This window comes from Trichechus manatus, unplaced genomic scaffold (assembly GCF_000243295.1).
Source record: "Trichechus manatus latirostris isolate Lorelei unplaced genomic scaffold, TriManLat1.0 scaffold00015, whole genome shotgun sequence".
Lineage (NCBI taxonomy): Eukaryota > Metazoa > Chordata > Mammalia > Sirenia > Trichechidae > Trichechus > Trichechus manatus.
In genome coordinates this window covers 24,441,409-24,468,696 of record NW_004443951.1, presented here as the reverse complement: position 1 = coordinate 24,468,696, position 27,288 = coordinate 24,441,409, and the positions used below count along the sequence as shown (strand labels likewise).

At 44.8% G+C, this 27,288-nt stretch overlaps 1 protein-coding gene across 3 annotated transcripts in view; it reads right to left on the bottom strand.

Annotated features, from left to right (window-relative positions):
* The window catches only part of PHC2 (polyhomeotic homolog 2), a 136,803-nt gene that overhangs the window by 40,441 nt on the left and 69,074 nt on the right, over positions 1–27,288 (bottom strand). Inside the window, exons 2-7 of one of the 3 annotated variants that reach the window (XM_004371972.2) lie at positions 20,908–21,135; positions 17,595–17,753; positions 16,308–16,385; positions 15,730–15,894; positions 13,749–13,835; positions 12,260–12,572 (exon numbers count right to left, since the gene is read on the bottom strand). In XM_004371972.2, the coding sequence (XP_004372029.1) occupies positions 12,260–12,572; positions 13,749–13,835; positions 15,730–15,894; positions 16,308–16,385; positions 17,595–17,753; positions 20,908–21,081 (976 nt within the window). In that variant the 5' untranslated portion in view covers positions 21,082–21,135. Of the gene's footprint in view, positions 1–12,259; positions 12,573–13,748; positions 13,836–15,729; positions 15,895–16,307; positions 16,386–17,594; positions 17,754–20,907; positions 21,136–27,288 lie in introns of those variants that run through there. The other 2 variants (XM_004371973.2, XM_004371974.2) reach the window with 2 other exon arrangements.

The window sequence follows — 27,288 nt, the reverse complement described above, 5'->3', positions numbered from 1 at the left end:
CAAAAAAGAGGAAGACCCTCAATGAAATGGACTGACACAGTGGCTGCAACAATGGGCTCAAGCATAACAACGATTGTGAGGATGGCACAGGACCGGGCAGTGTTTCGTTCTGTTGTGCATAGGATCGCTATGAGTCAGAACTGACTCAATGGTACCTAACAACAACAACAAGACGTCAAGTATGAAGGAAATAACTCATTTTCCCAGAAACACTGGGGCTCTTGCCCTAAAGTGTATGGGAGCTGCAAGCATCCCAGTTACAGGTTGCAAGCTTCCTTATCCATTTGTTTTCCTTGGAGTCCATTATAACTGGCTAGAGTTTAGAGTTACTAGGCTTGCGGGGTGCTAGAGGGTACCTGTGGGAGATGAAAGGCATAACGTTTTACTAACTACTATTCTTAGAGGTTCAGGAAGTTAAGTGAAGATATGATTTCAACCATTCGTTCATGCAACAAATATTTACTAAGCATCCACTACAGACCAAAGGAGCCCTGATGGCACAGTGGGTTAAGCACTTGGCTGCTAACTGAAAGGTCCATGGTTCAAACCCATCAGCTGCTCTGTGGGAGAAAGATGGGGCAGTCTGCTTCCACAAAGATTACAGCTTTGGAAACCCCAGTGGGTAGTTCTACTGTCCTGTAGGGTAGCGATGAGTCAGAATTGACCCAATGGCAATGGGTTTTTTTCGGTTACTACAGAGCAAGTACTATATTTGGTGCTGGCTAAAATATGGTCCCTTCCCTAGAACAGATTACAGTCTAGTAAAAGAGACAGACAGTAAACAGATACTTTCTGCATAATTTGGTAAATGTTATGATATGAGATAAGCACAGAATATTACAAGGACATAGAGAAGTGGATTCAGCTTGGCAAAGACGACCAAAGGAATAGCATATGGGAAGACTTAGAGGCCTAATATAGCATGGTGTATTCAGGGAACTGTTGGCTATGGAAGAGGAGCCAGGAGAGGAGTCTCATTTAGGTTGGGTCTAAACTATGCCAGTACCCTCAAGAGGCTGCTCATCTCCAAAGATGTCTCGCGTGATCAGGCCTCGGGGAGTAACTGCCATTGAAGTTGACTCTAGAAGTCAAACCCCAACATACAAGTAAACTGACATGGAAGCCCTTTTAGAAAAACCTAAAGTTTTAGGTTTTTAATAGCCACATGAATTTGCTGTGTTGCATTCCCTCCATGCTTAGGGTTAGGAGGTGTTTGAGAGGAAAAGTAGAGCTAATTCTTCCCTGTAAGGGAAAACGCAGGTCATAAAAACAGGGTTGCCAACCGCAGGGACACTCTATGGTGGTCTATGTTGGCCTCAATGTTTTTAGAACTGCTCTGCAAAAGTACAAAAGTACCAAATGCCCTCTGTGTGCAGGATTCCTTTCTAAGCAGCTTGGAGCATTAAAAAAGAAACTGGTATCTGCATTTCTGCCCCCTCCTCTACCTATGGCAGAGGGATGGCAGTACAGCATAAGTGGCTGAAAGCATGCTTTGAGTCAGACAGACCTGTGCTTGAACCTTGGCTTTGCTACCTACACAGGCTTAAGAACAAACTTTTTAACCTCTTTGAATCTTGATCTCTCCTTCTGTAATTGGTGATATATTGGGAGGAGCCCTGGTGGCGCAGTGGTTAAGACCTCTGCTGCTAACCAAAAGGTCTGCAGTTCAAATCCACGAGCTGCTCCTTGGAAACCCTATGAGGCAGTTCTACTCTGTACTATAGGGTCACTCTGAGTCGGCAATGGGTTTTTTGGTTTTTAGAATATAAGGTAGTGGTTAGTATCTAATGAAATACTATGTTTAAACCACACAGAGGTTCACTGCCTTTGCTCAATGCCTGGCACATAGAAGGTACTCAATAAGTGGTAGCTGTTCTGGGTGGTACAAATGGTTAACATGCTCGGCTGCTAACCAAAAGGCTGGAGGTTTGAAACCACTCAGAGGCACCTTGGAAGAAAGGCCTGGTGACCTCCTTTTGAAAAATCAGCCATTGAAAACACTATGGAATACAGTTCTATTTTGACACACATGGGGTCACCATGAGTTGGAATCAACTCAACAGCAACTGGTGGTGGTATTCTTAAAACACTCTCTGTGAAGAAGAAAGTAGGAGGCCTTACACTTCCCGACTTCAAAACATATTACACAGCTACAGTAATCAAAACAGCCTGGTACTGGTTTAGTGACAGGCACACAGACGAATGGAATAAAACTGGAAGTCCAGAAATAAATCCCAACATCTATGGTCAGCTGATTTTTGACAAGGGAGCCAAATCCATTGAATGGGGGAAGGAATAGTCTCTTCAATAAACGGTGCTGGCAAAACTGGACTTCCACATGCAAGAAATAAAACAAGATCCATACCTCATACCATACAAAAATTCAAAATGGATCAAGGACCTCAATGTTAAATATAAAACCATAAAGTTCTTGGAAGAAAATATAGGAGCAAAGCTTTGGGACCTAATTTTTTCCAATGATAGATTATCAAACCCAACAATGAATGCAAGAGAACACAAAACAAAATAGATAACTGGGCTCTCATAAAAGTTAAATATTTATGCTCATTTAAAGACTATCAAAAGAGTAAAGAGAAAACCTACGGACTGGGAAAAAAATCTTTGGGAACGATATAACTGATAAGGGTCTAATATCTAAAATAGAGAGAAAACGTGTACAACATAACAGCAAAAAGACAAATAACCTAATCAAAAACTGGACAAAGGACATAAACAGAAACACTTCACCAAAGAGGATATCCAAATGACCGACAAACACAAGAAAAGATGCTCAACGTCATTAGCCATCAGAGAAATGCAAATCAAAACCACAACGAGATACCATTTCACTCCCACTAGGATGGCTAAGATAGAAAAATAAAAAATAAAAATAAAATAAAAAACCCACAAAAAACAGAAAATAACAGATGTTGGAAGGTATGTGGAAAAATTAGAACCCTCATCCATTGCTGGTGGGAATGCAAAATGATAAAGCTGTTGTGGAAAACAGTCTGAAGAGAGTCTGGTTGTTCCTCAAAAAACTAGAGGTAGAGTTGCCATATGATCCAGCAATTTCATTCCTAGGTATATACCCTAGGGATCTAATAGAAGTGACACGAAAAGATATATGCAAACCTATGTTCACTGCAGCACTATTCACAATAGCAAAAAGATGGAAACAACCTATGTACCCATCAATGGATGAATGGATAAGTAAAATGTGGTACATACATACAATGGAATACTACTCAGCAATTAAGAAAAATGAGTTCCTAAAACGTCTTGGAACATAAATGAACCTGGAGGACATTTGGAAGCCCTGGTGGTGTAGTGGTTAAGAGCTATGGTTGCTAACCAAAAGGCTGATAGTTCGAATCCACCGGGTACTCCTTGGAAACCCTGTGGGGCAGTTCTACTCTGTCCTGTAGGGTTGCTATGAGTTGCAGTTGACTCAACGGCCATGGGTTTGGGTTTTTTTTTTTCTTTCTGGAGGACATTATGTTGAGCAAAATAAGTCAATCACACACAAAAAAGAAAACAAATATTCTATGTTCTCATTTTTATGAAATGACATGAACAGGTAAACATACAAAAACTAATGTTCATTAGTGGTTACCTGGGATGGGAGTGGAGGAGGAGAGGGAAACTCACTCTCTAGACAGACACTTGTTATTTTAGGTGATGGGAAAGGTAACACCAAATGACGGTGAAGTATTCACAGCTTGACAGAGGTAAATGATGTTACTAAAATGTATACAAGAAAAAAGGATCTGTTGGTAATTGCTATGGCATATATAATTTTGAAACAACAACAACCAAAAAAATATATGTTGGGTATGTATGTATATATGTAGGCATATATGTGTATAGGTATGTATATGTGAGTATATATGTATATATATATAGGTTAATGCATATGTTTATGTATATGCATGTATGTGACTGTATGCACATATATTCATACATAATAAAGTACACAGGGGGCACAATTACACATACTTAGACACAACCAAACACCTCGCAGGACTGGTTTTCTGGGTTTGAAGGATTAGGACCATAGTCTTGTGGGACATCTTGGTAAACTGGCATGATATAGTTCATAAAGTTATGTTCTTTAGTGAGTAGTGTCTGGGGTCTTAAAAGCTTGTGAGCTGCCATCTGAGATATAACTATTGGTCTCTACTCATTCAGTGGAAAAAGAAAGAAGGAAACCAAAGTCTCAAAGAAGAAACTAGTCTACAGGACAAATAGTCTACATGAGCCACGGCCTCATCTACCCTGAAACCAGAAGAAGTAAATGGTGCCCAGCTACTACTACCGACCATTCTAATCAGGGCCACTATAGATAGATCCTGACAGAACAGGAGAAAAATTTGGAACAGAGCCTCAAATTCCTAAAAAAAAAAAAAAAAAAAAAAAAAGCTCCCAAAACAAGACTTATGGGACTGGTTGAAGACTCCCCAAGACTACTGCCCTGAGATACTTACTCTTTAAATTTTGAACTGAAACTAACCCCTGAGGTCACCTTGTAGCTAAATAACAGATTGGCTCACAAAATAATGAATATCACCCATAAGTACTGTGCTCCTTTAAAAAATCACCTATATGAGACCAAATGGTCAACAATTACTTAAAAAAAGAGATGAGAATGTAAGGGGGCAGAGTAACTAGATTAATGGAAACAGAACAACCAGAACAGAAATAATGAGAATGTTCATTCCTTGTGAAGAATGTAACCAATGTCACTGAACGATTTGTGTAGAAATTGTTGAATGGGAACCTAAAGTGCTGTGTAAACCTTCACTGAAAACACAATAAAATATTATTAAAAAAATACTATCTGATACTTTTATGTTGCTTTGAACTTCTCAAAGCACTTTTATAATATAAATCTCATTTATTCCTAACAATAAGCCCATGAGGCAATCAGGTAGTGTTCCCATTTTACAAACAAGAACTGAGAGTAGTTTCCAGCTGACTTCCACAACGTAGCAATTAAGGGGAAATCAACCTCATTTGACAGATGAGGCATGCTGCCTTGTAAGTAAAACCTGCAAAAGCTGGAACCTGTATAAGGCAGAAACCTGTCAGAGAAGGAAAACTCAAATATTTTCCACTAACAGACAGCGATAGAAAAGTGGTAAGACTGCACCCTGTCAAAGGTGGAAAACTTGCAAGACCAGGAAAAACAAGGCAATCCCATTGAGTTTCGGCTCTCACAGGTTTCACTGCACAGGTAGCCCCCGACTTAAGATGTATGCAAGTTACGACGAACTGTACTTATGACTGTAGGGCTTTTTTTTTTTGTACATCTTATCATTAGTAACGTACTACATACAATGTTACAGTCTTGCAACACGTAATTTGCTGATGTTATTCTCAGATGTTCACTTCTAGATGTTCAGTTTTATGATTTTCTGTTCAAAACTCTGTCATAGCAGGCTATGGCCTGGTCTACAATGAAGTCAGTGTTGGGTGTCATTATGGATAGAAAGTTGGGCAATGTTCAACTCTAATGACATATGACAATTGAACTGAGCATGTGCCCGATAGCCGTTAGGTCTTTGACTTCACTGTTAAGACACTGATACTGACTTCATTGTAGAGCAGGCCTATAGCATGATCTTATTCAGCGTTTTGTACCATAAGAAGCATCAGTTGTTAATTTGAAATGAGGTATTCAACTTACATCAGACCCGACTCAGGACAGAGTTGTTGGAACAGAACCCCGTCGTAAGTTGGAGACTACCTGTATGTAACAGATGCTCAAAAAATGCTGATGGATGAATGAATAACATAAGTCAGCAAACACAAATTAATACAAAAAGTCTAGGAGTGTTAGTTGGAGGTGGGTGAGAACTTCATAGGTAATCTTAGAGGGATGGACAACAAAAAGGAAGTATAATGCCAGAAGATGGAAAGGTAAAGGTATATGACAGACAGGTCAAATAACTCACAAAAAGGTGGGAGTGAGGGAGAAGAGACGAGCATATTCGCTTGGCTGTAACAGTAGGTCTGTGTGAGGAAGCAATGAGAAATTAGGGTGGTTCAATGGGCAGTTTGGGGAGGGTCTGGCAGAGGCCCCATCAGGGAGTCAGTCTTTCAGAAGTCATTAACATGATATTGAGCCCCTACTATAGACTAAGGAGCCTTGGTAGCACAGTGTTTAAAACGCTCAGCTGCTAACCAAAAGGCTGGCTGTTCGAACCCACCAACCGCTCCACAGGAGAAAGATGTGGCAGTCTACTTCCATAAAGATTTATAGCCTGGGAAACCCTATGGGGCAGTTTTACTCTGTCCCGTAGGGTCTCTATGAGATAGAATTGACAGCAGCGGGTTTGGTTTTGGTACTATAGACTAGGCATTCCAATTGATAAAGTAGGAAATAAAGACACAGCAAAGGTTTATAAACAAGAAAGAAATAATACACTCCCTGAGGAAGATGACTCTAACAACTGTGAGTAGGATGTCCTGGTGCTCAGTTAAGCCTCTTACATATAGTCAGTAGGCCTTGAGCAAAGGCAGGAAGCCAACACAGAGGAAGTATCATCAGAACCTGGTGATAAGCTGGGCGGTGACAGAGGGTGGGAATCAGGAAGGAAAGGGAACTAGCATTTGTCATGAGTCTACACTGTGCTGGTCACTTTTGAAAGCCATCTCATCTTCACAGCCTATGGTAAATAGAATTGTTTCTGTTTTATAGATGAGGAAATTGAGATTTATAGAGATTAAGTGACTTGTCATGGTCCCAGAGCTAATAAGTAATGCAACTGGGATTTGAAACCAGGTCTAACTCTGAAGCCCACACTGCCTCCCTGGTGAAGGAAAGAGAGGTCAAAATAACTCTAGAGTGTGAGGCTGGGTACAGGGATACCTCATGGCTGTGGACAGTGGTCAGGAAACTGGGAAGGGGACCTTTCTATAGAGGAAGAGTTCAGGGTTTCGTTTTTGTTTTGTTTAAGAATCATGCTCCAAATCTAAAAAATCTGTGTGCAGGTGGCATGATATCCAAGTAGGAACATCCTATAGACAGCTGGAATTCTATGGGGAGAAGGGATGAAGACAGGGATGGAAGCATAATTAGAAGTCACCTGCAGATAGGTGGTAAGTATCTGAAATACGTGAACAGACAAGCTCCTCTAGGGACTAAGTATTGGGGTAAAAAACAAAGGGGTACAGGACTGTCCTTTGCGAGTCCCCCAACTAATGGTGGTGGGCCACAGGAAATGGAAAAAAAGGAACAGGTCCCTCCTACACACACAGATGGTCACATGCACACACGGCCACTCTTGGCTTAGGTACTTCCCAGTGCCAGCTGAGATAATCCTCCTTCTGTTCCAGTCTTGAAATACTCATTTTTCAAGGCACAACTGAAACTTCTGCAACCCCATTAGAATTTAAGCTGTCGTTCATCTCTGTATCTACCGTGGTGCTTAGCACAATGTTAGGTACATAATAGATGCCTGATGAATATATGTTGAGTTGAACTGAACAATTGAGGAGACAGAGAAAGACTATTTGGGGACAACCAGTTAATTATTCTTTCCGAGCCTTATCTTCCTCATTTGTGAAATGGAATAATCATTGTTAGGATTAAATGAAATATGCAGGAAAACATGTAGCACAGTACCTGGAACAGGGCTATTCATTAAATGGTAATTATTATTAGCTGGCAGCCACCAGGGATGCAATATAAGAGAAGTCAAAGGTGAAGAATTCCCTTAGCGCTCTGTGTATCACTTCTCTTACTTTGTCTCTCTCACTGTGAGGGATGTTAATTAAGCAAAGTATAAAACTCCTCCACTGATGGCTTATATCTTCTAGATTTTTCTTTTTCCTAGTAAAAGGAGGTGATTCTTAGTAATCTAAATTTGGTCCTACCATGGATGTTTGAAATGACCTTCATGGTTGGTTCCACGATTTTAACATCAAAATTATGGAAAGTTGTTAGACAACAGGCCCACTTGCATGTTTTTGGATTCTCTAGGTAAAAGTGTGTCTACCCCACAGTTTGGGAGGGAACTATGGTGCCCAAGAATCCTAGGATCAGCAACCATCAAATTGTCCAGCCTATCACATACAGAAATCACTACTCTCTGACACAAAATCACCTTTGATAAAACAAAGCAGCTATGTAGCAGGCCTTCTTCCCAACAGAGAATCATCAGCTGAGACTTGAGACAGGAGGAGGAGGTAGAACAAAGACTTGGCATCTGGAAGCTGCATTTGTGAGTAAAGGGCCCAGGATTTTCAATGACCCGACAGTTCCATTTTATCACAGCATCTCCCTCCCAGGCAGCAACTTTCTCCTCACCTTTGGGCCTGAGAGTGCACTCAAGACCCGGAGTTTATCCACTAGCTGAGGACTCCAAGAACCAAGCCTCCTATCTGTGGCCCAGCTCCCTTGGGGCTCGGCTTCCCTGGAGGCCAGGCCCATGAGACCCTTGCTGCCTTCCCCTCTTCTGCCCTCCGTGGTTCAGTCCTCATACCACCGAGGAGGGCAAAGCCAGACCTTTTGCCTTCCCCTCTGAAGCCCAACCTCTCAGGCTCTGCTCTCCACCCCTTACTCCCCTCCCCCATCACGCCCCCATCTCTTTTCAGGGCTTAAGGGACCTTTTCTATTTGCAAGGCCTAAAGAAGCCTGTTGCCAAGGTGACAGGAGCAGGAACAGCAGGGAGCTTGCCATGGGGGAGGGGCTTTGCCCCCAAACAGCTGTCAGTGGGAGCAGTCCCAGCTGGGACTAGAAGGTTTGCCTGCTCTGGAGGAAACAGCCCCCAAGGAGAACACATTCCTCTCTGCTATACTCCCCCTAAGCCCACCGCCACCACAAGTCTCCACTGGTTACCTTCCCTGGGGGCAGCCAATCAGCCAGCTCAAAAAAATGCTCCAATAAACAAAAAAGGTGCACGCCTCTGTTTCTCTCACACACACCCACACCCACCCACCCACAACCACACATATACTCTCCCCCTCCCCCCCCCACACGCTCTCCTTTCCTGCTCCCTATCTCTCAGTTCACTCACAGTGGGTTGGCTAGGTAGGAGGCTGAGGTTACCTCTGCTGGGGAACTAAGGAGCCCAGGACAGGTGCTGCTGCAGGCTGCCTCTCATCAGGTCACAAGGATTATTTCAGCACTTTTTTGTTCCAGAGGCCCTGAGATGATCTGCCACCTCCAAAACGTCCCCCAGCTGCCTTCCATTTGGGAGGTGGGGGCAGGGGAGTGGAATCACAGGGTTTACCGAGAGAAAGGGGGTGGGAGAGGAAAGGAAGAATAGGAGGGGACTGTGGGAAGCAGGAACAATGCAAAGCCCACTGATTTGTGTCTCAGGGGAGAGGGTCTTTGTGGTACTGCAGCTCACAGCTGCTGCAGAGAAAGTCCTGTGAGCCACCGGTCTCTATACTGTACTATAGCCACATACTGTTAGCCCCAGGCCACACCTAGCCCTCTGGACCTCAAGCCTGTAACTCACTGGCTTTCACCTCTACAAGGCTCAAGAGAGTCTTCCACCTCTGCAAACCTCAGAGCAATCTTAGAACCTCAGGCTCTTCGAGCTTTGGGTCAGGAACAAGAAAGACCGAGGAAGCCCCAAATTACCGTAAGGACTGAGAAGAGCAGTATGGCTCAATGATTAAGAACACAGGATCTGACTAAGACAGACATGGGATCGAATCCCACCTCTGCCACTTACTACTTATGTGACCCTGAGCGACAGATACAGTACATATATAGTAAATTTCTGATTAACCTCTTGAGCTTCAGTTTTCTGATCTGTAAAGTGGATAATAACACCCACCTGACAGTGAATAACACCCATCTTGTGAAGAGTGATAGTATGCATTCAAATGTCTAGCATATTATCTAGCACACAATCTAGACTTCATAAGTGCTTGTCCCCTTTCTGTCCAATTTTCTTGAGATCTCAGAGTTGCCTAGCAGTCTTAAGAAGAACCTGATAACTAGTCTTTCTCTCAAAGGGTCCTTAGAATTTTGAGGGCTGGTTTAGACTGAGAGAGAGGATACATTTTAGACTGGGCATAAGATAGAGGTCCCCAGGCTGCGGAAAATTCCACTGCCTCAAGCAGCTTGCTTGACACGCCCTGTAGCTTTACATTAACATCCTCATTCCCCTTTCTGTAACTGCTGTCAAGAACTAGGTGAAACCAGCTGAAACTGCTTTAGGTGCCATATTGACATTCTGGGTAACCTTGTAGCTCATTAAGTACCTCATACATAGTAACTTCCCTGCCTTTTGGGTGGAGACAGGCCGCCATTTTTGAACATGTGATGTACGAAGCTATATGTTACCCTTACTGCACCTGTGTAACATGATTAAAAATGTTGCTGATGTAATTTACATGATCTCCTTGCTTGTGAGCCCTATAAAAAGCAACCTGCCTAAACCCTATCCTTGAGCAGTCTTGGAGGCACCAGCCCCGACTGTTCCTTTCCTTGCACAATGAAATAAAGCTTCCTTTCTGATATCCCACCTTGGCCTCTTATTTATTGGTTGTGACAAGTAGCTCTGAGCAGGACCTGGAGTTTCCAGTAACAGGCAGGAATGGGGTTCTCAGGAAGTCCTGAGGCCCTGAAGTTGTTCTAGGGTTTGTGGGTTAAATGAGAAGGTAGGGGAAACACTGATTTGGGATCCTAGCTCTCGTCCAAGCTGCCATCCTTTTAAGTCCCCCAGTCTTTACCCTTCTGAGCCTCAGTTTCTTTTTCCATAAAAGAAAGAGGCTGGACTAATCTCTGGAAAAAGCAATGCCAGACATCAACTAACAGGCACCTGGAATCATAGGGCAGTGAGGTCTCTGCAGGGAGCTGCTCTCCTCAACTCAGCAATGACCACTGACCCTTTGTCCCTGGGTAAGTTCTGAAGCCTCAAAAAAGGTGAATAAAGGACTTTAACTCAGTTTCTTCCCAACTCACTGCCATAATGCTCTCTATGCTTTCGTCTGTCTGTCTGGAATACCTTTCTGCATTTTATGTGCTGTAAACTACTCATGCTAAAGACCCATGTACCATTTCCTCTGTGTGACACCATCCCCAATCCATCCTGCCAGGTACTGAGTTGACCATCTGTGCCCACGCTGTACCTCATAATTTACTGCTATAATAGAATATATGGAATTAAGTGGTTTTGCTCATGTACTTGGCTTCCTCTTGTTGACTGCACACTCCTTTAGGTAAGAAAGCATGCTCTGGCCACCTTGGTTAACCTAGTAACAAGCATATAGTAGGTTCTCAAAAAAAAAAAAAAAATGTGGGTTAGAGTGGATAGTATAAATTGTCAGAATGAGGACAAAGGGTTAGTAGTTATCAGGGATCACACCAGGGTGATTCTCTCTTTAATGCAAAGCCATGTAGTCCAATGTTATATTTGTTTCTGTGGCATAACAGCTTGTACTTGTTCCCAAGACTGATAAGTCTGGCTTCTGGGGTTCTTGGCAGATTTTCTTATTAAAGATTGCCTATAACAGGCAGTGCGGGCAGAATTTTAGCAGGCTGGGAAAGGAGTCTAGCCCCAGGGAATACTGATTCATCATCTTTACAGGGCTTGCCTCACAAGTAATCTGCTTTTTTTTTTTTTAAATTTGCTAGATTTATTCTCAAATGTCATCTCCACTAGTAAGCCTTTCTTGGCTCTGCTCCCTAAGGCTACAGATAGCCCCTCTACACTCGTAAGGCACTCAGAGCTTACACACATAATAGCATTTATCACACTATATTGTACTGTACTTGTCTGTCTCCTCCATTAGACTATGCCCTCCTTGGAGGGCAGGGCTCAGGTCTTATCTATCTCTGCACACCCAGAACTGGCAATGTGTTTGGCAAACATTAGTCAACAAATGTCTGTTGAATGATGAGAAGATAAACTGCCCACCTCCCCATCTCCCTGTGTGGTTCTTACATGCTTCTGGGAAGCCCTGCCCTCTTCCCTGACTCTCAGAGAATTTCAAAATAGTCTGACTGCCAACCTCTACTCACTCGAGGTTAAGAGCTATCATTGTGTACTCCAAGATTCATCATTGTGAAGATGAACTCATTTATCCCACTTACAGGGTTTCCTTCTTTCAAGCTAGAAGTATGAAACAGAATCAGGAGCTGATAAACATCTCAAGATGGGGAGAGGAGAGAGAGAGACATGTAGCTGGTGGCTTAGCATGTCCGTGAGAAAAAGGAAAGCTTGAATGTTGCCTCCCAACCCCATAGTGCTCCTGAGTTTTCTGGGATAGGAGTCCTCCTTCCTGAAGCCCTTACCTGGTGCAATGAGGGGGTGGGTAGCCACAGCAGGCACCATCCGGTTGAGCCCAGCCCGGCCCTCTGTGCTCCCTGGCACACTGTTGTTGCCATCTCCTTTCTTGAGTGGCTCCATCACACTGTCAGTTATGCCAGGCTTGGCACCTGCAGGGGAACCCTGAGCAGAATTTCTGCCATGTGATGGGGTAGGCAGAGGCTGGCTACCACCTGGAGTGGGTTTCAGGGCCAAGCTGGGCAGGACAGTCTGAGTGGGGGTGGGGCCCGAGGCTGCTGCTGTTGGTGTCTGCTGTGTTCGGAGGGTCAAGTTCTGTACCTGGAAGAGAGGGTTCTATGAAAGTCCAGAGAATGCGGATAGGGGCAATGCCAACACACAACTAAGACAGAGAAGGAGTTAGGGGTAGATCCAGGAGTGGCTGAACAGGATAGTGCGTTGTAAAATCAGAGAGAAAGAGAGAATGAGTTAGGGGCTGAAAGAAGAACCAGGAGCAGGTGGAGATTCTAAAGTAGGCCACAAAAACTGCTAGTGATTGGATTGATCAGCAGAAGAATTTGAATTCTGAGAAGGGATTGCTGCCCAGGTTGGAGCAGGCCGGGCAAGGAAGCCAGGCTTTTTCTCCCTTTTATTACCTCCCCACCTCCCCCAAACTATCAGGATCAGATATATACTACTCAGAAATAATTCCCAGATACAGCGGGGCATGGGGCTTCCCACGCTGGAAAAGGCCAGGCAAAAGCGGATGTTAACTGACCAGCAAGGCTACCAGGGGAAGGATTCTCTTGTCCTCCGAATAAGGTTAACAGCGGGCCTTTCTAAGACAGAGCAGTGTGCTTATTCAGTCTGGTCCCTGGTGCCCTCTGCTGGACACATGGAGGTTGTGCCAGATTTGAATCTGACAAATCTGATAATCTTGCCACCAGACTCTCCACTCCCAGTCCCCATTTTGTAGATCTGGAGATGGCTGCGGGAGGGTGTTCCTCTCCCCAGCTGCCTATAGAATCTTTACAGCCCTAATAATGTCTATTTGCTCCCAGTAGAACGTAGGAACCCAGGACTCATCTTTCCCCCCTCTCTCATGCCATTTTTTCTGATGCCTAGCTGCGCTAGCATGTGTAATCAGAGCAGGATTTTCCACTTAAGAAGCAACAACAACAAACAAAGTTATACTGGAGAGGCTGTAAGGTACAAAAGGTAGCACTGACGCCCCCTCCCCGATTTAGCAATCATGCTTGCCTCAGCATGCTGCTCTCTGACTTCTAACCTGTGTTTGAGGGAACAAGGCAGAGTCAAGAGGGGCTGAGGCCTTTTCAACAGGAATTAGGGAGCAAGTCTGGAAGCACTGGGATGTCTTGTTTCCCACATGCCTTTCTAGAAGATCCCCACCTTTCCAACAATTTAAGGCTCCTCCAGGGCTTGTGCCCATCCCCAGGATCAGTACCCCTCTACATGGGTGCCCACTCCCTCACCCTCCCACCAGCGTGGAATCCTCACCTGGGCAGGGGTGGGGGGCCGGGCGGGGGAGCCAGTGCCGAGCTCAGGCTGCACAGTAGCGACGGTGGCCGTGGGCGTGAAGATGAGCTGAGGGGACAAAGGAACAGTGCCGCCTAGGCTCCTAGCTACCTGCACCAGGTTACCTGGCTGGGCCTGGAATCACAGGAAATGAGGTGCCTTTTACCTGCCCAATGTGGGCTCAGCCACAGGACAGAACAGTTTAGCCAGGGAGCAGACATGGGGAAGGCTAGGGAGGTAGAAATAGGGAGGCAAGAAAGGGAAGGAGTCCAAGGGTACTACCTGAAAGTCTCAAGAGGCCTGTGGAGTCCTGACCCAGGCTGGGCAGTGAAGGGGGTGGGTGGGGGAGGACCACTCTGGGACTGCACCAAAGTCAAGTTTACTTCAGAACCCGCTGTGAGGAACTCATCCTAGAGGGGACTAATATTGCCAGGACACCATGAAGTCACTATCTCCTCAGCATCCTGGGGAGCAGGGACATTGGACTGAGTCAGATGTTCTAGGACCATTTTCCAGGCCTAACCTGCTCCTGATCCTAGGTGTGGGTCAGAACAAGACTGTCCTCCAGAGGGATCAAATTAGATATATTCATTTTCCAGTCAAATTTAGATTCGAGGGCACTGGTGACAACGGCAGAGGAACTAGGCCAACTGGAGCAGGACTTGTGTCTGGATTCCTTCTGGGGTGTAAGGGCTCTATGTTCTCTGTGTGACACTTCCACATCCATATGAGTCTAGCTTTTTGTCAATGTAGACATGCTGTGTCTTTCTAGGGTACATTCTCTAGGACTGTGTGATAATGCACCTATACTTGTTCCATTGTGTGTGCATGCCCCACTTTGGGGAGGGAGGCAGATGGGCTTCAGGACCCCAACTGGGGCAGTTAGGTAGGACATGGGACTGAGCAAACCGAAGACAAATGCAGGTTTGAGAAGTGTCACAATGTGGCTTCCCCAGTTCCCTAGAGGTATAGAAGTCTAGTCCATACTGTGTGTCTAAGAGGCTATTCCCTGGGATGGAGATGTGCCTCAAACTGAGAACCAAGAACAGAAGTATGGGAGTGAGACCAGAAAGGATCCAAGTATCAAGTCCTGGCCATAGGAACAAAGGGACGAGGAGGACTGAACTGTCTTCAGGAAGGTGTGTCAAGGAGCTGAGGGAGAAATCTTTAGACTGGGAGGAATGAAATATGACTTAAAGTGACGGAGCCCAACATGGAGCCATCCATCATTGCCTCCTAGGGAGTATGCCGCTCTTTTCCTAGGAAATTCTTTTAAGTCTTAGGAACCCATGGGATAGGTGCAAAGGAGAGATTCTAGGAATGCGTGCCCAGGGCTGACACCACCTTGTGTACATTCTGCACAAACAAGCCCACCTGATTAACAGGTAATGTGGTGACCCTTATTAAAATGGGGTCCAGCTGGAGAGAAGTGGAGGCAGCAGCATGTCCTAAAGCTGGCTGTCACCAACCCTAGCAGGCTGGGATGCAACTTTGGCCCCTGAGCTAGTGGTGGTCAGTCCCAGCAAGGACTGTCACGCTGGGGTAAGACCCCTTTTGATTGTGCACATGGATGTCTGTGTGTTCGCTTATCTTACACATCTGAGTGTGCAGGACCATCTGGGCATGTACCCCTGCATTTTCTACACTAATTAATTTGGAGGGCAAGGAGGCTCTTATAAGAAAAGGACAATTGTTTCACTGTAGGAGGGGAAGGAAAGGGGGCATCATGGGTAACTTTATTTCATCCTGGAATCCTACCCATCCTTGAGTCCTTGAGGCTATGTCAAAACTCCCACTCAGCCCTCCAGGCCCACCCTTCTTTATTCCACCTGCCACCCCCTGCCCCTAGAGCTTCTTCCCACCCTTCTCTAACCCCCGCCCTTCTCTAATCCCCCAGCTCTCAACTTCTCTGCCTCTGTTCTCCCTACCCACCTGAGCCATGGCTCAGGCAGTGGGTACTCACCATCTGTGCCCTTAGATACATCTGTGCTTGGCTTGCAGTCAGGGCTGGAGAAGATGTGTTGCCCAAGAGCACAGCCTGCTGGGCAATGCCTGAGGCTGTTGCTGAGTTGACGCTCTGAGCCCGGTTGATGAACTGGGCTGCTGCTGGGGAGGCTGCCAGATTGATCTGATGAGACATGAACAAGAGATTCTGTTGGTTAATGCTGTGCCCTCCTCATCCATTTCTTTCTCTCCCCCTCTTCTTTTCCTTGGTGGATTCAGCCTTCTTTAGGACTATCTCTGATCTTTGGGCCTTGGAGCTTCCCCCAGCACTGCCCTCACCTCTGGCCTAGGTGCACAGCTGCAGGGATGATCCAATGGGGAGAGAACTGAGCCTTGACACTGGAAAGGTGACAGGAGTTATTGATGTAAGGGCTAGAAAGTGGCATGTACTTTTTTTTTCTGGCAAGAGCAACAGACTCTAGCCATAATTCAAAATGGCTAAGGATTCACAACTGGGCCTGCGAGTGGACAGGCATTTTAGGCAAGGAACTGGCCCTGAGCTGTGGGCTCTGCCTGCCACTCCGCCATCCTACTCACCGAGGATGACTGGGCCGGCACCTGTGCAGACACATTGCTGCCTGAAGAGCTCCCTTGTCTGTTGGCCACCAGGCTTGCCTAGAAGAGAACACAATCCTATCACTAGAATCCCAGATCTCCCCCAACTCACTCCCCAGACACTCATCTTCTAAAAGCAGCACTACAGGACAGTAGTAAAGACAGCAGACTTTGGAGCCAAGCATCTGGAATCAAGTCCCCAAACTGCCACATCTCTGTGTCCTTGAGCAAGTGCCTCAATTTCCTTTTTTATAAAATGTGGACGATGATAATATCTACCCTGCAGGGTTGCTGAGAAGACTGAACAAGGCAAGGCACGTATAGCACTTACATGTAAGCACTCAAATTGTTAGCTGTCATTACTATCTAGTGTTTCCAACTCTTCTGTCCCTCTGCTCCAACTCACTCCATCATAGCTGGCTCATGGGCTCCCCTGCTGAAAGGTTTTACACAGTCTGGAATGTCCAACCTGCCTCCTTCCCCCTGGTGAGCGTCTTCTCATCCTTCCAGTGTCAGCTTAGAGAGGCCTTCCCTGACCACCCGAACTACAGCAATCTTCCTGTTACTCAGTCATAGCAATCTGTTCTTTTCCTTCATAGTGCTCATCACAACTTTGATATTCAATATTTTATTTCCTTCTCTGTTTTGGTTTCTGTTTACTTGCTGTCTACCCACTATAAGCTCCAAGAAGATGGGGTCTATAGTATACCCAGTGCCTGACATAACCTTTTGGCATTTTTAAGGAGGTACTTAAAAATTTTTGTTGAATGAAGGAATGAATGAGTTCTTCTCAGCCACTAGAAGGAGAGAAAGCAAAACCAGACAGACAAGCTAAATGGGCAATGCCCTTCTCTTGTGAACACCTCCCTGGGCTCCTTGGTCCCTTCCCTAGTAGTGCAGTGATGTGGGTAAGAAAGGAGGTTCTCCCAGTAGTTCTTCCTGGGGTTAGATGGGGTGAGAATCCCAGCCATTCTACTATTAGCCGTGTGACCTTGGGCAAGGTACCTCACCTCCCAGAGCCTCTGTTCCTAACCTGCAAAAAGGAGATAATGACAATAGTACCTGTGTCACAGGGGTTCAGTAAAAGAGTGCATGTGAGATGCCTGTACAGTGTCTGGCACAGTCAGTGCTCAATAAACGTAGGCTTCTTCTCTTCTTTTCCCTCTTACTACTGCAACTGCTGTCATCATCATCGTTGTTGTTGTCATCACTGTCGTCATAATTGTCATCGTCGTCATCAGTCATCATCGTCATCACTATAAATCTTACCTGCTGCACAGCTGCCAGGCTCTGGAGTTGGGCGCTGCTGAGGTGCTGCTGCTGAAGTGCTGCAGTCTGCAGCATGAGGTGCTGTTGCTGGGCGGCATACATCTGCTGCAGGTACTGGGCTGCAGTGCTGGGCTGTCTGTGCAGGGCCTGTTGGATCACCTAAAGGTGAGGGACAAGGGAAGAGCAGGTGCTCTCACCTAGCCACATACCACACCCACAGCAAACCCACCCCTTCTGCGATAATGCCTTGTCAACCCAAGAGCTCCCAGAAGGACACTGGGATCTGTGACTACCACTGTAACCAATTATCACTCTCCAGGAAGGTGAGGAAGGCAACTATTTGCAAAGTCTTATAAATTTCTGCCTTGTCTATCTTGCATCTATCTCTCTCCAGTGCCTGTGCTCCTCTGCTCTTCCTCAACACAGTCTGCTCCTGGGTCGGCTGCCCCAGAGTAACCCACCACTGCTCTAACCAACTCTTGGGGCAGCAGGAAGGCTCAGGAAGACAGAAGCCCAGTTAAGTCGCCAATGGCATCGTATCCCATGCCATTCCCATGGCACTCCTCTCCCCTGCCCATTCTTCAACCCAAGATTAGGTTGACTGGAACACAGAGAAGATGATGACAAAGGGAACAGAAGCTCAATGAGGCCGAGAGAAGAGAGAGGATGGGAAGAAAGAGACAAGTCAGAGGGGGTGCCTATTCCAGATTCAGCAACATAGGCAGCCAAACTAAAATTTATCCAAATGCAACACCCTCTTCTGCTGAGGATTCAAGGAAGACTCAGTGCTGCTTCCAAGGGTCTGCCTACAGCTCCGTAGAAAGTTCTATCAGTCCTTTGGAAGAAAGTCCCCTTGGCCTTGTAGGGCAGGCCAATCAATGCCAAAGGGACAGTACATTTCTCCTTTATTCCTTCCCTCCCTCTCTCCGTGTTTCCATCTTTTTAGCTACCATCTCCTATCTTCTGGCTTTACTGTTTTTCCCTCTTTTCTGATGGGACTGGCTGAATTATGGTCTCTAGGAAATGACAAAAGGGATTGGCTGCTAACCTAAAGGTTGATGGTTTGAACCCATCTAGTCTTTCTGTGGAAGAAAGGCCTGATGAACTACTTTCATAAGATTACAGCCAAGAAAACCCTATGGAGCAGTTCTACTCTGTAACACATGGTATTACCGTGAGTCAGAACTGACTCAACGGTAATGGGTTTGGTTTCTGGTTTCGATTCTCTCCCACTCTCTGTCCTCAATCCCTTAAATCTTTTCCCATACCCCAAGAGACAAAGAAAAGTGAATGACTTTCCCTCAGCCCTGAGACCCTCTGTTTTCTTCTCCTAAGTCCCAGAGACATTTCTCCTCCTTCTTCTTACCGCCGGCCATCTCTTCCCAATTGATGCCCAACACTGGGCTCTGTCCAAGCTTAGGCCTTCTTCTATCCTTAGCTCTGTTGAATCCCTAGCTACAGAGCTGCTCCCAATTCTGGCCCCTCTCCTCCTCCTAGAATTGAGCCTCCAGTCTGGATCTCCCTAGCTTAGGGCTGGGAGCCCTAGGACAAAACAACCTCCAGGTTCAGATTTGGGGTTCTATGAGAGCAGGCTGACATCACAGATTCTCCATGGGCTCTGGTATTTCCCTAGATACCCCCAACCCATCCCACCACTTCTATGCATTTCTCTCAGATTCTACTTGCCTTCAGTATACTCCCCCCAAGAAGGTCCTGTTTAACACCAACTCAGTTATTTCTATTCTGTTCTCCCCAGAATTACCTTTTCTTATCCCCTTTACCTAGGTCTCTCTATTTTCCTTACAGACTTAAAAGTAACCTACACTGCAGTCCAGCCAGCATAGTTGAGATGTGACTCTTCCTCACTAGAGGATGTCAATTAATGAAAATAGGAGGAGCCTCCAATGGCTCTGCTTGGGTTAGAAAGCAATCTTGGGTCATTCCATTTGCCAGAGCAGAAACCCCAGAGCTGTGATGAGGGGTAGGAGGTGGGTACACCTTAGTGTCAGTTGCTGGAAACTACAGCTAAAACATGTATGCATGAAGAGGCTGGAGGGGGTAAGGACGGGTGCAGGAAACGTGGTTTTATTAAGTATGAGGGAGAGAGAACTGGGAGAGAGAAGATTCTAAAGTATTTGATGGTGTCTTCTTTAACTAGACGTTTCAGGGCCTCTTACTGCCCTGCTGTGGCTTCTCCTCCATTCTCTTACCTGGGCCTGTGTCCAAAGCAGGATGAGATCATTTGTCTCATATATCCAAGCTGTAACAGCAAAGTGTCCGTTGAACTAGCTCCTGTCCCTTTCTGCCTTCCCGTCTCATCTCCGGAAAGGAGTTGCCCATTTAGTCTCATGTATCTCCTTGGACTAAGAGGCACACTCTTCACGAGTATCATTTTATGTTTTTAGGTTCAATTTTTTTGTCTTTACCTGAATGAACTTGGACAAATTAGGGAACCTTGGTGGAGCAGTGGTTAAGTGTTTGGCTGCTAACCGAAAGGTCAGTGGTTGGAACCTACCAGCTGCTCCTTGGGAGAAAGATGTGACAGTTTACTTCTGTGAAGATTACAGCCTTGGAAACCCTATAGGGCAGTTCTATCCTGTCCTATGGCATCACTAAGAGTCTAAATCAACTTGATGGTAATGGCTTTGGTTTATGATCCTCAGTTTTCCCAACTGTGTGTCTAGTGATAACCATTACCACAACTGGAGGAGAAGATAAATATGTACAGGGCTTAGTGCAATGCCTGATAATACATGATAATGACTGCATTGTGGAACTGCTGAGCAGCTTTCAGTCATGTTTTCTGTTGCTTTTTTTTTTTTTTTTTTTTTGGTATTTCTGTTTGCTTGTCTTCCCCTTACATTTTCACACACCTATTCTCCCAAAAACAGCACTTTGGGATCTGAATCATCAGGTTAAGAAAGGAGTTTTTCTGATTTGCCAAGTATTTCCCTTCTCCCAAAACTTCCTTGATTGGATCCACCTGGTGGCATAGTGGTTAAGTGTTTGGCTGCCAACCAAAAAGTCGGCAGTTCAAATCTACTAGCCACTCCTTGGAAACCCTATGGGGCAGTTCTATTCTGTCCTACAGGGTCGCTATGAGTCGGAACCGACTCAACAGCACCTAACAAGAACAATAACAGCATCATATCTCTTCCTCTAAAGATAAACAAATATATATCCACTAACCAACTCCCTTATGCCCATTCTAGAGTCAGTGCCCAGATTATTTCTCTAGACCAGGCCAACACCTCCTCCTGGCAAGCTCTGCCGGTACTAAAGAGTATAATTTATGGCTCAGTTAGAGTCTTACCTGCACAGTCTGCCGGTCAGGAATACCACTATACACAGAAATCTGCGGCCCAGTGGGGCGGCCACTGCCACCACTGTTGCTACTGTTGCAGCCACTGCTGCTAGTGACCCCACTGGTACTGCTGGCGACACTGGCACTGCTAGATGTATGCGGGACTGGTAACTCATTCTCCATGGCCTGCAGGGTGGCACAGTCAGGGTGTTCAGATGGCAGAAGAGCAGGCGTATGCTGGGAGGGGAGATACAGAATTGAAATGTTAAATACTTAATAGAGAACACACATACATGCATCAGCCTTTCAAACAGCCTATGTGGGGCCACTTCTGAACTGAGGTCTCCAGACACACCTGCCATCAGAAGGACAGGGCCAGGTTTGGTTTACTAGGAGAGACTTGCAATCAGGTCTGCCTAGAGGAGGTCAAGCCAGTAAAGGAGGCAGATTACCTATAACGCTCTTCCTTGCAGTTGTCTTAGGAACTGTCTTAGTTATCTAGTGCTGCTGTAACAGAAATACCACAAGTGGATGGCTTTAACAAAGAGAAATTTATTTCTTCACAATAAAGTAGGCTAAAAGTCCAAATTCAGGGCATCAGCTCCAGGGAAAGGCTTTCTCTCTCTGTTGGCCTTCTCATCAACGTTCCCCAGGACTAGGAGTTTCTCCACACAGGGACCCCAGGTCCAAAGGACACGCTCTGCTCCTGGCACTGCTTTCTTGGTGGTATGAGGTCCCACTGTCTCTCTGCTCACTTCTCTCTTTTATATCACAAGACATTGCCTAAAGACACAATCCAATCTTGTAGATTGAGTCCTGCCTTACTAACACAACTGCCCCGCATCCTCCCTCATTAACGTCATAGAGGCAGGATTAACAACATATAGGAAAATCACACAATACAAGGAATCATGGCCCAGCCAAATTGATACACACATTTTCTGGGGGACATAATTCAATCCATGACAGGAACCATCTCACCCCATCAGCCTCTTCATCTTTGCGATGGGGAAACTGAACAGCAGAGAACTTACGTTATTTGTCCATGTTTATACAGTCAGCTATTGAAAGAAATGGGATTAAAAATCTAGAGAGAAAACAGAATGCAAGAAAGAGGCAAATAAGGAGGCACTAAACTGAAGTGTTTATTTTGTTTTCTTTTCAAAGCCAAAAGAGTTTCAAGTATGTTTAAAGTCTGTTTTCTTTATTAAGTACTTGCTGCGTACTCTCTGAGTCTAGTGCTGGTTGGGGCACTACACGGAGCAATTTGGTCAAAAGCTCAGGTTTTGGGTTTCTGCCACTTACTAACTGGTAAGTCAAAACTTCTCTAAACTTCTTTTTCTTAATCTATAAAATGTAATAGTATACGAATTGTGAAGGTTAAGTAAAATAATGAGGCAAAGTGCTTAGCAGAGTGTCAAGCATATGCCAAGTGCTCCATAAATACTGATTATTGTTGTGGTTATTAATATTGTCCCCAGGCTGGTTCCTATGGTCCTGTTCCAATAGATCAACTCTCTCCCAACATGGACTTGGCAGAGCCTTTTAGAACCTTCTATCCCAGTCAGTAAGGAGTGCCAGAAATTCTTTCAGGGACCATCCTACTATCCGCGTTCAGAACTGGAAATTGTACATTGCCTTGAGGCAATATGCTTGGGAGTGGGGAGGGGTTGATAAGGAAGGAAAAAAGGAGGGAGAGAAAGAAAAGGAGGGAGAAAGGAAGGGAAAAAGGAGGGAGGAAGGAAAAAGAGTGGGAGAAAAAAGGAGGGAGGGAAGGAGGAAGGAAAAAAAGAAGGGAGAGAGAAAGGGAGGGGCATACTCAGATATGAATTCAATTTCCTCTTTTTCTTCTTCTATGCTACTCCTAATAAAGTCCCCATTTCTATATACAAGCTTTTCCTTGTACCCCTTCCTTTCTACTTCTGAAAATGCCATATCTTTGTCACCCCATCATAGACATTCAACCCTCTGCTTACAGATTATACCAATTTAACCACTGCACCACCAGGGCTCCTTACACTAATAATAGTGATTACTTATTGAGCACCTACTATGTATCAAGGAGTCCCTGGGTGGCATGAATGATTAAGCACTGGGCTACTAACCCACCCAGAGGTACCTCAGAAGAAAAGCGTGGCAACCTGCTTCCAAAAATTACAGCCATGAAAACCCTATTGAGGAAAGTTCTATTCTGAAACACATGGCTTTGCCATGAGTTGGAATAGACACAATGGCAACTGGTTGCTATGTGTCAAGCACTGTAGTAGATGCTTTATATATACTCATGACCTCCCATATAAGGTAGGTATTATTATCCCAATTTTGTCGATGAGAAACTTGTCCCAGTAACTTATCTAAGGTCATCACTGAATACAATTCTAAACCAAGTGTGAGTTCAAGCCAGAGCTCTTCCCACTACACTATCTGAGATTTTACCCATAACCTCAACTTGAGTCATTATTTCAATGACATTGGACATATTCTATGTCAGTGATACTAGACTTTTGGATGTGGAAAGGAACTGATATCATTGCATTTAATCCCAAATTATTAATTAATGTCTATTAAATCGTTTATACTTATAAAATATTTCCGTGTACATAATGTATATATAAAGGATAATATGCATGTATACCCACCAACCAGTTTAAGAAATTGAATGTAACCATGACCCCTCTCATTTTTTTTAACGCAAAAACTGAGGCCCAGTTATTGAGGAAGTGACTTCCTCATGATGATGTGGCTCCTCTGAATCCCCTACAGTACGATGGACATGGAAGTCATGCTCGGGAAACCTACTGGTCTCATGGTGGGGGGAACTCACTCAAGTAGAGGGTTGTTATTTGTCCTGAGGAGAAGTCAGAAGCTAGGGTCCTGCCATATGTCACTTTCTCACTGGTCTTCTAGTGGAAGGGAACTTGAGCCAGCAAGAAATAGAATTAAAAAATATGCTGTTGTGTGCTGTTGAGTCAATACCGACTCATAGCGACCCTCTAGGAAACAGAGTACAATGGCCCTATGGGTTTTCTAGGCTGTAATCTTTATGGTAGCAGATTGCATTCTTTTCTCCCACAGAGCCACTAGGTGGGTTTGAACTGCCAACTTTCTGGTTAGCAGCGGAGTGCTTAACCATTGTGGCACCAGGGCTCCTTAATTAAAAAGTATAGACCAATATAAAACAAACTCATTGCCATCGAGTAGATTCCAACTCATTATGACCCCATACGTTACAGAGTAGAATTGCACCATAGGGTTTTCTTGGCTGTAATCTTTACAGAAGCAGACTGCCAGGCCTTTCTTCCATAGTGTCACTGGCTAAGTTCAAATCGCCAACCTTTAGTTTAGTCGTCGAGCACAAACTGGGCCACCCAGGGACCTATAGACCAATATAGTAGCTTTCAAATTTTTTCTCTACAGTTCCCCTCTGAACCCAAGCTTTCAGTATCTCCCTACTCCCATCTTCCTTCTGTCTCAAAGCTGCGGTCTGTTGGGAAGTAAAGGAGGCACTTAGAAGTTTCAGTGAGGGCTACTGAGGTATCTGCGACTCTTATCGTGCCCTGCCTCCTGGTACCCCACATTAGAAAGTCTGAACTCTTTAAACTTTCATAGTATCTAGGTTTTAAGTATTTTATCCAGTGTTATTCAATTTCATTTCAATTCCTACTTTTATTTTTCTCTTCTCTTCCTTCTAACTAGTTCCTTATTCTTTCCCAAGGCCACCCATCCCTTTGGACTCCCACTATGAACCACAGCCAAATCTGATTAATGGCTAACATGCAGAACTAGAAGTCTGTTTTTCTTTGGATTCCAGCTCACTGTGTGGTTTTGTCTGAGCCCAAGCTCTGAAGGCCTGGGATTCCTACTTCAGTCAAATCTCCCCTCCCAGCGGCAAGGGACCACTTTGAATGATGTGCTGACTATAACCGGCTTGGATAGTGATCTTATTACAGCTCTCTGTTGCCCAGAGGGCGTGAGACCAGCAGCTGCAGAAATGCTGATGGTTCTGCCCTCCCAGGAGCCGCCAAGTCTAGGAAACACTAGGCTTTTGTCCCCAGGGTCAGGGAAATCCATTTGCTGTGCATTACAGCTGTGGCAGAGGTTTCAGGGAAGCAGAGCTCTGAAAACAGAGCTCTCCAAATCTGGCCTAAAGCCCTAGGGTAGGGTAGGGTGGAGTTTTTCCTAATGGAATTGGAGATTGACAGGAAATGAGAGGTCTAGTCAGTCCCACAAAGGCTACTGGTGTTATCATTCCTATAGTTGCTTGTGTGAAGTCCCTGGGTGCTGTAAACAGTTAATGCACTCAGCTGTCAACCAGTGGTTCAAGTCTACTTACAGAAAAAATCAGCCATCGAAAACCCTACGGAGCACATTTCTACTCTGACACGCATGGGGTCGCCATGAGTCAGGGTTGACCTTGTGTATGGAGAGTTTTAAAAGGCAGAGTGAAGTTGTTGCTCTTGGATTGCCTCTCTGTATGAGCCACAAGGCAATAATATCAAGACTCTCTAGACTTAAGAAGACATCTTTATACCTCTGAGTTGCTGGATTAATAAGTATCCTGATTTGTACCAGTTTAATTATGTCTTGAATATTTTCCTCTATAGTGCTAGAAGATGAGCTTCCTAGGTTGGAAGGCACTACACAGTGGCCACAACAACAGACTCAAACATACCCATGATCCTGAAGATGGCGCAGGACCAGGCAACGTTTCCTTCTGTTATATATAAGGTTGCTATGAGTTGGAGCTGACTTAGCAACTGATAACAATTATGCCTCTGGTAGTGTCTGGGGCTACTGATGCATTTGAAGTAGTCCAAATGGATTCAGTTCAAACCTCTTCAAAAAGTTCCCTCTCTTTTCCCAGTTCTCTGCCTTTTGCCACCTCTTGTGTCTCTAGAAACCTAAATAAATAAATGAAGGTCAACAAAGGCAAAAACGAAGGACGAGAGGTCAAAACTGATCATATAATCAAAACAGAATGATTTCATTGTGAAAGAGAATGCCATGTTTTTCTAATGAATAAACTCTGAAACTTCACTGTTTTCTTTGTAATTTATAAAAGGCAGACTGTATCAAGTATTTATATAACAAGCTGGTGCTGGTTGGTTGAAGACAATGAGGAGGAAAAGAAGGATTGGACCTCTTTTGGGAGGGTCATGTAAAGCGATACCTTGCAAATGCTGAGTGTCTGGGCACTGAGGCACAAGGATGAACTTGTCTAGACTCAGGCAGCTTTAGGCTCATTGCTCTAAGATGGGGCAACTATACATCCAGTATCTTCAATGGCAAGAATTGGCAGACTTTTTCAGTAAAGGGCCAGATAGTAAATATTTTAGGCCTTGCAGGCCATATGGTCTCTGTTGCGACTATTCAACTCTGTTGTGGTAGTGTGAAAGCAGCCATAGATGAGACATAAATGAATGAGCTTGGTTGTATTCCAATAAAACACTGGTTACAAAAAAAAGATGGCGAGCTGGATTTGGTCCGCAGGCTGTAGTTTATGGACTCCTATTCTATGGCAAGGCCCCTGAGTGGCGCAAATGGTTTGTGCTTGACTGCTAATTTAAAGGTTGATGGTTCAAACCACCCAGCATTACCACAGAAGAAAGCCGAGTGATCTGCTTCTGTAAAGACTACAGCCAAGAAAACCCTATGGAGCAGTTCTACTCTGTAACACATGGCTTTGCCATGAGTCAGAATTGATCTGGCAACAGTGGGTTTGGTTCTATGGCAAACCCATTTTTATATATCAGCCACATATCTGACAGTGTAGCTGTAGTATGCATATTGGTTAACAGCAAGGGTTTGAGAGTCAGAATGACTTAGACTCAAATTCCAACTCTGCCACACACTAGCTGCATATCCTTGGGCAAGTTATGTCATCTTTTTGGGCCTCAATTTCTTTGGTAGTAAAATGAGATAACATTTCCTTCCCAGGGTCATTGCATGGCTTAAATGAGATGTCTGTAAAGCACTGGGCACAATGCCTAACAAACAGTAATCATGTGATAAGTGGCGAGGATATGATGTCTGACTGGGAATTGGAAAATGATTACTTTAACCACGGTAAATAGTGATGGCCACACAAGTTATTTTTCATCATTGGTCACAATCACACTTAAGATCTCTCTATAAAGAATATATGGCCCATTTTACCTGTCTAAATTTTTGTCTTTTTTTTTTTTTAAAAGGGCAGTGTTTCCAGAAGCTTTTTGGGAACATGAGGTTTAAAGAAAGCTAGTGTATACAGGGGAAGGCTGCACAACTGGACTAAACCAAAACTAAGAAGTTTCCTGAATACAACCAAACACTTCGAGAGACAGAGTAGCAGGGGTGGGGGACTGGGGACCATGCTTTCAGGGGACATCTAGGTCAACTGGCATAACAAAG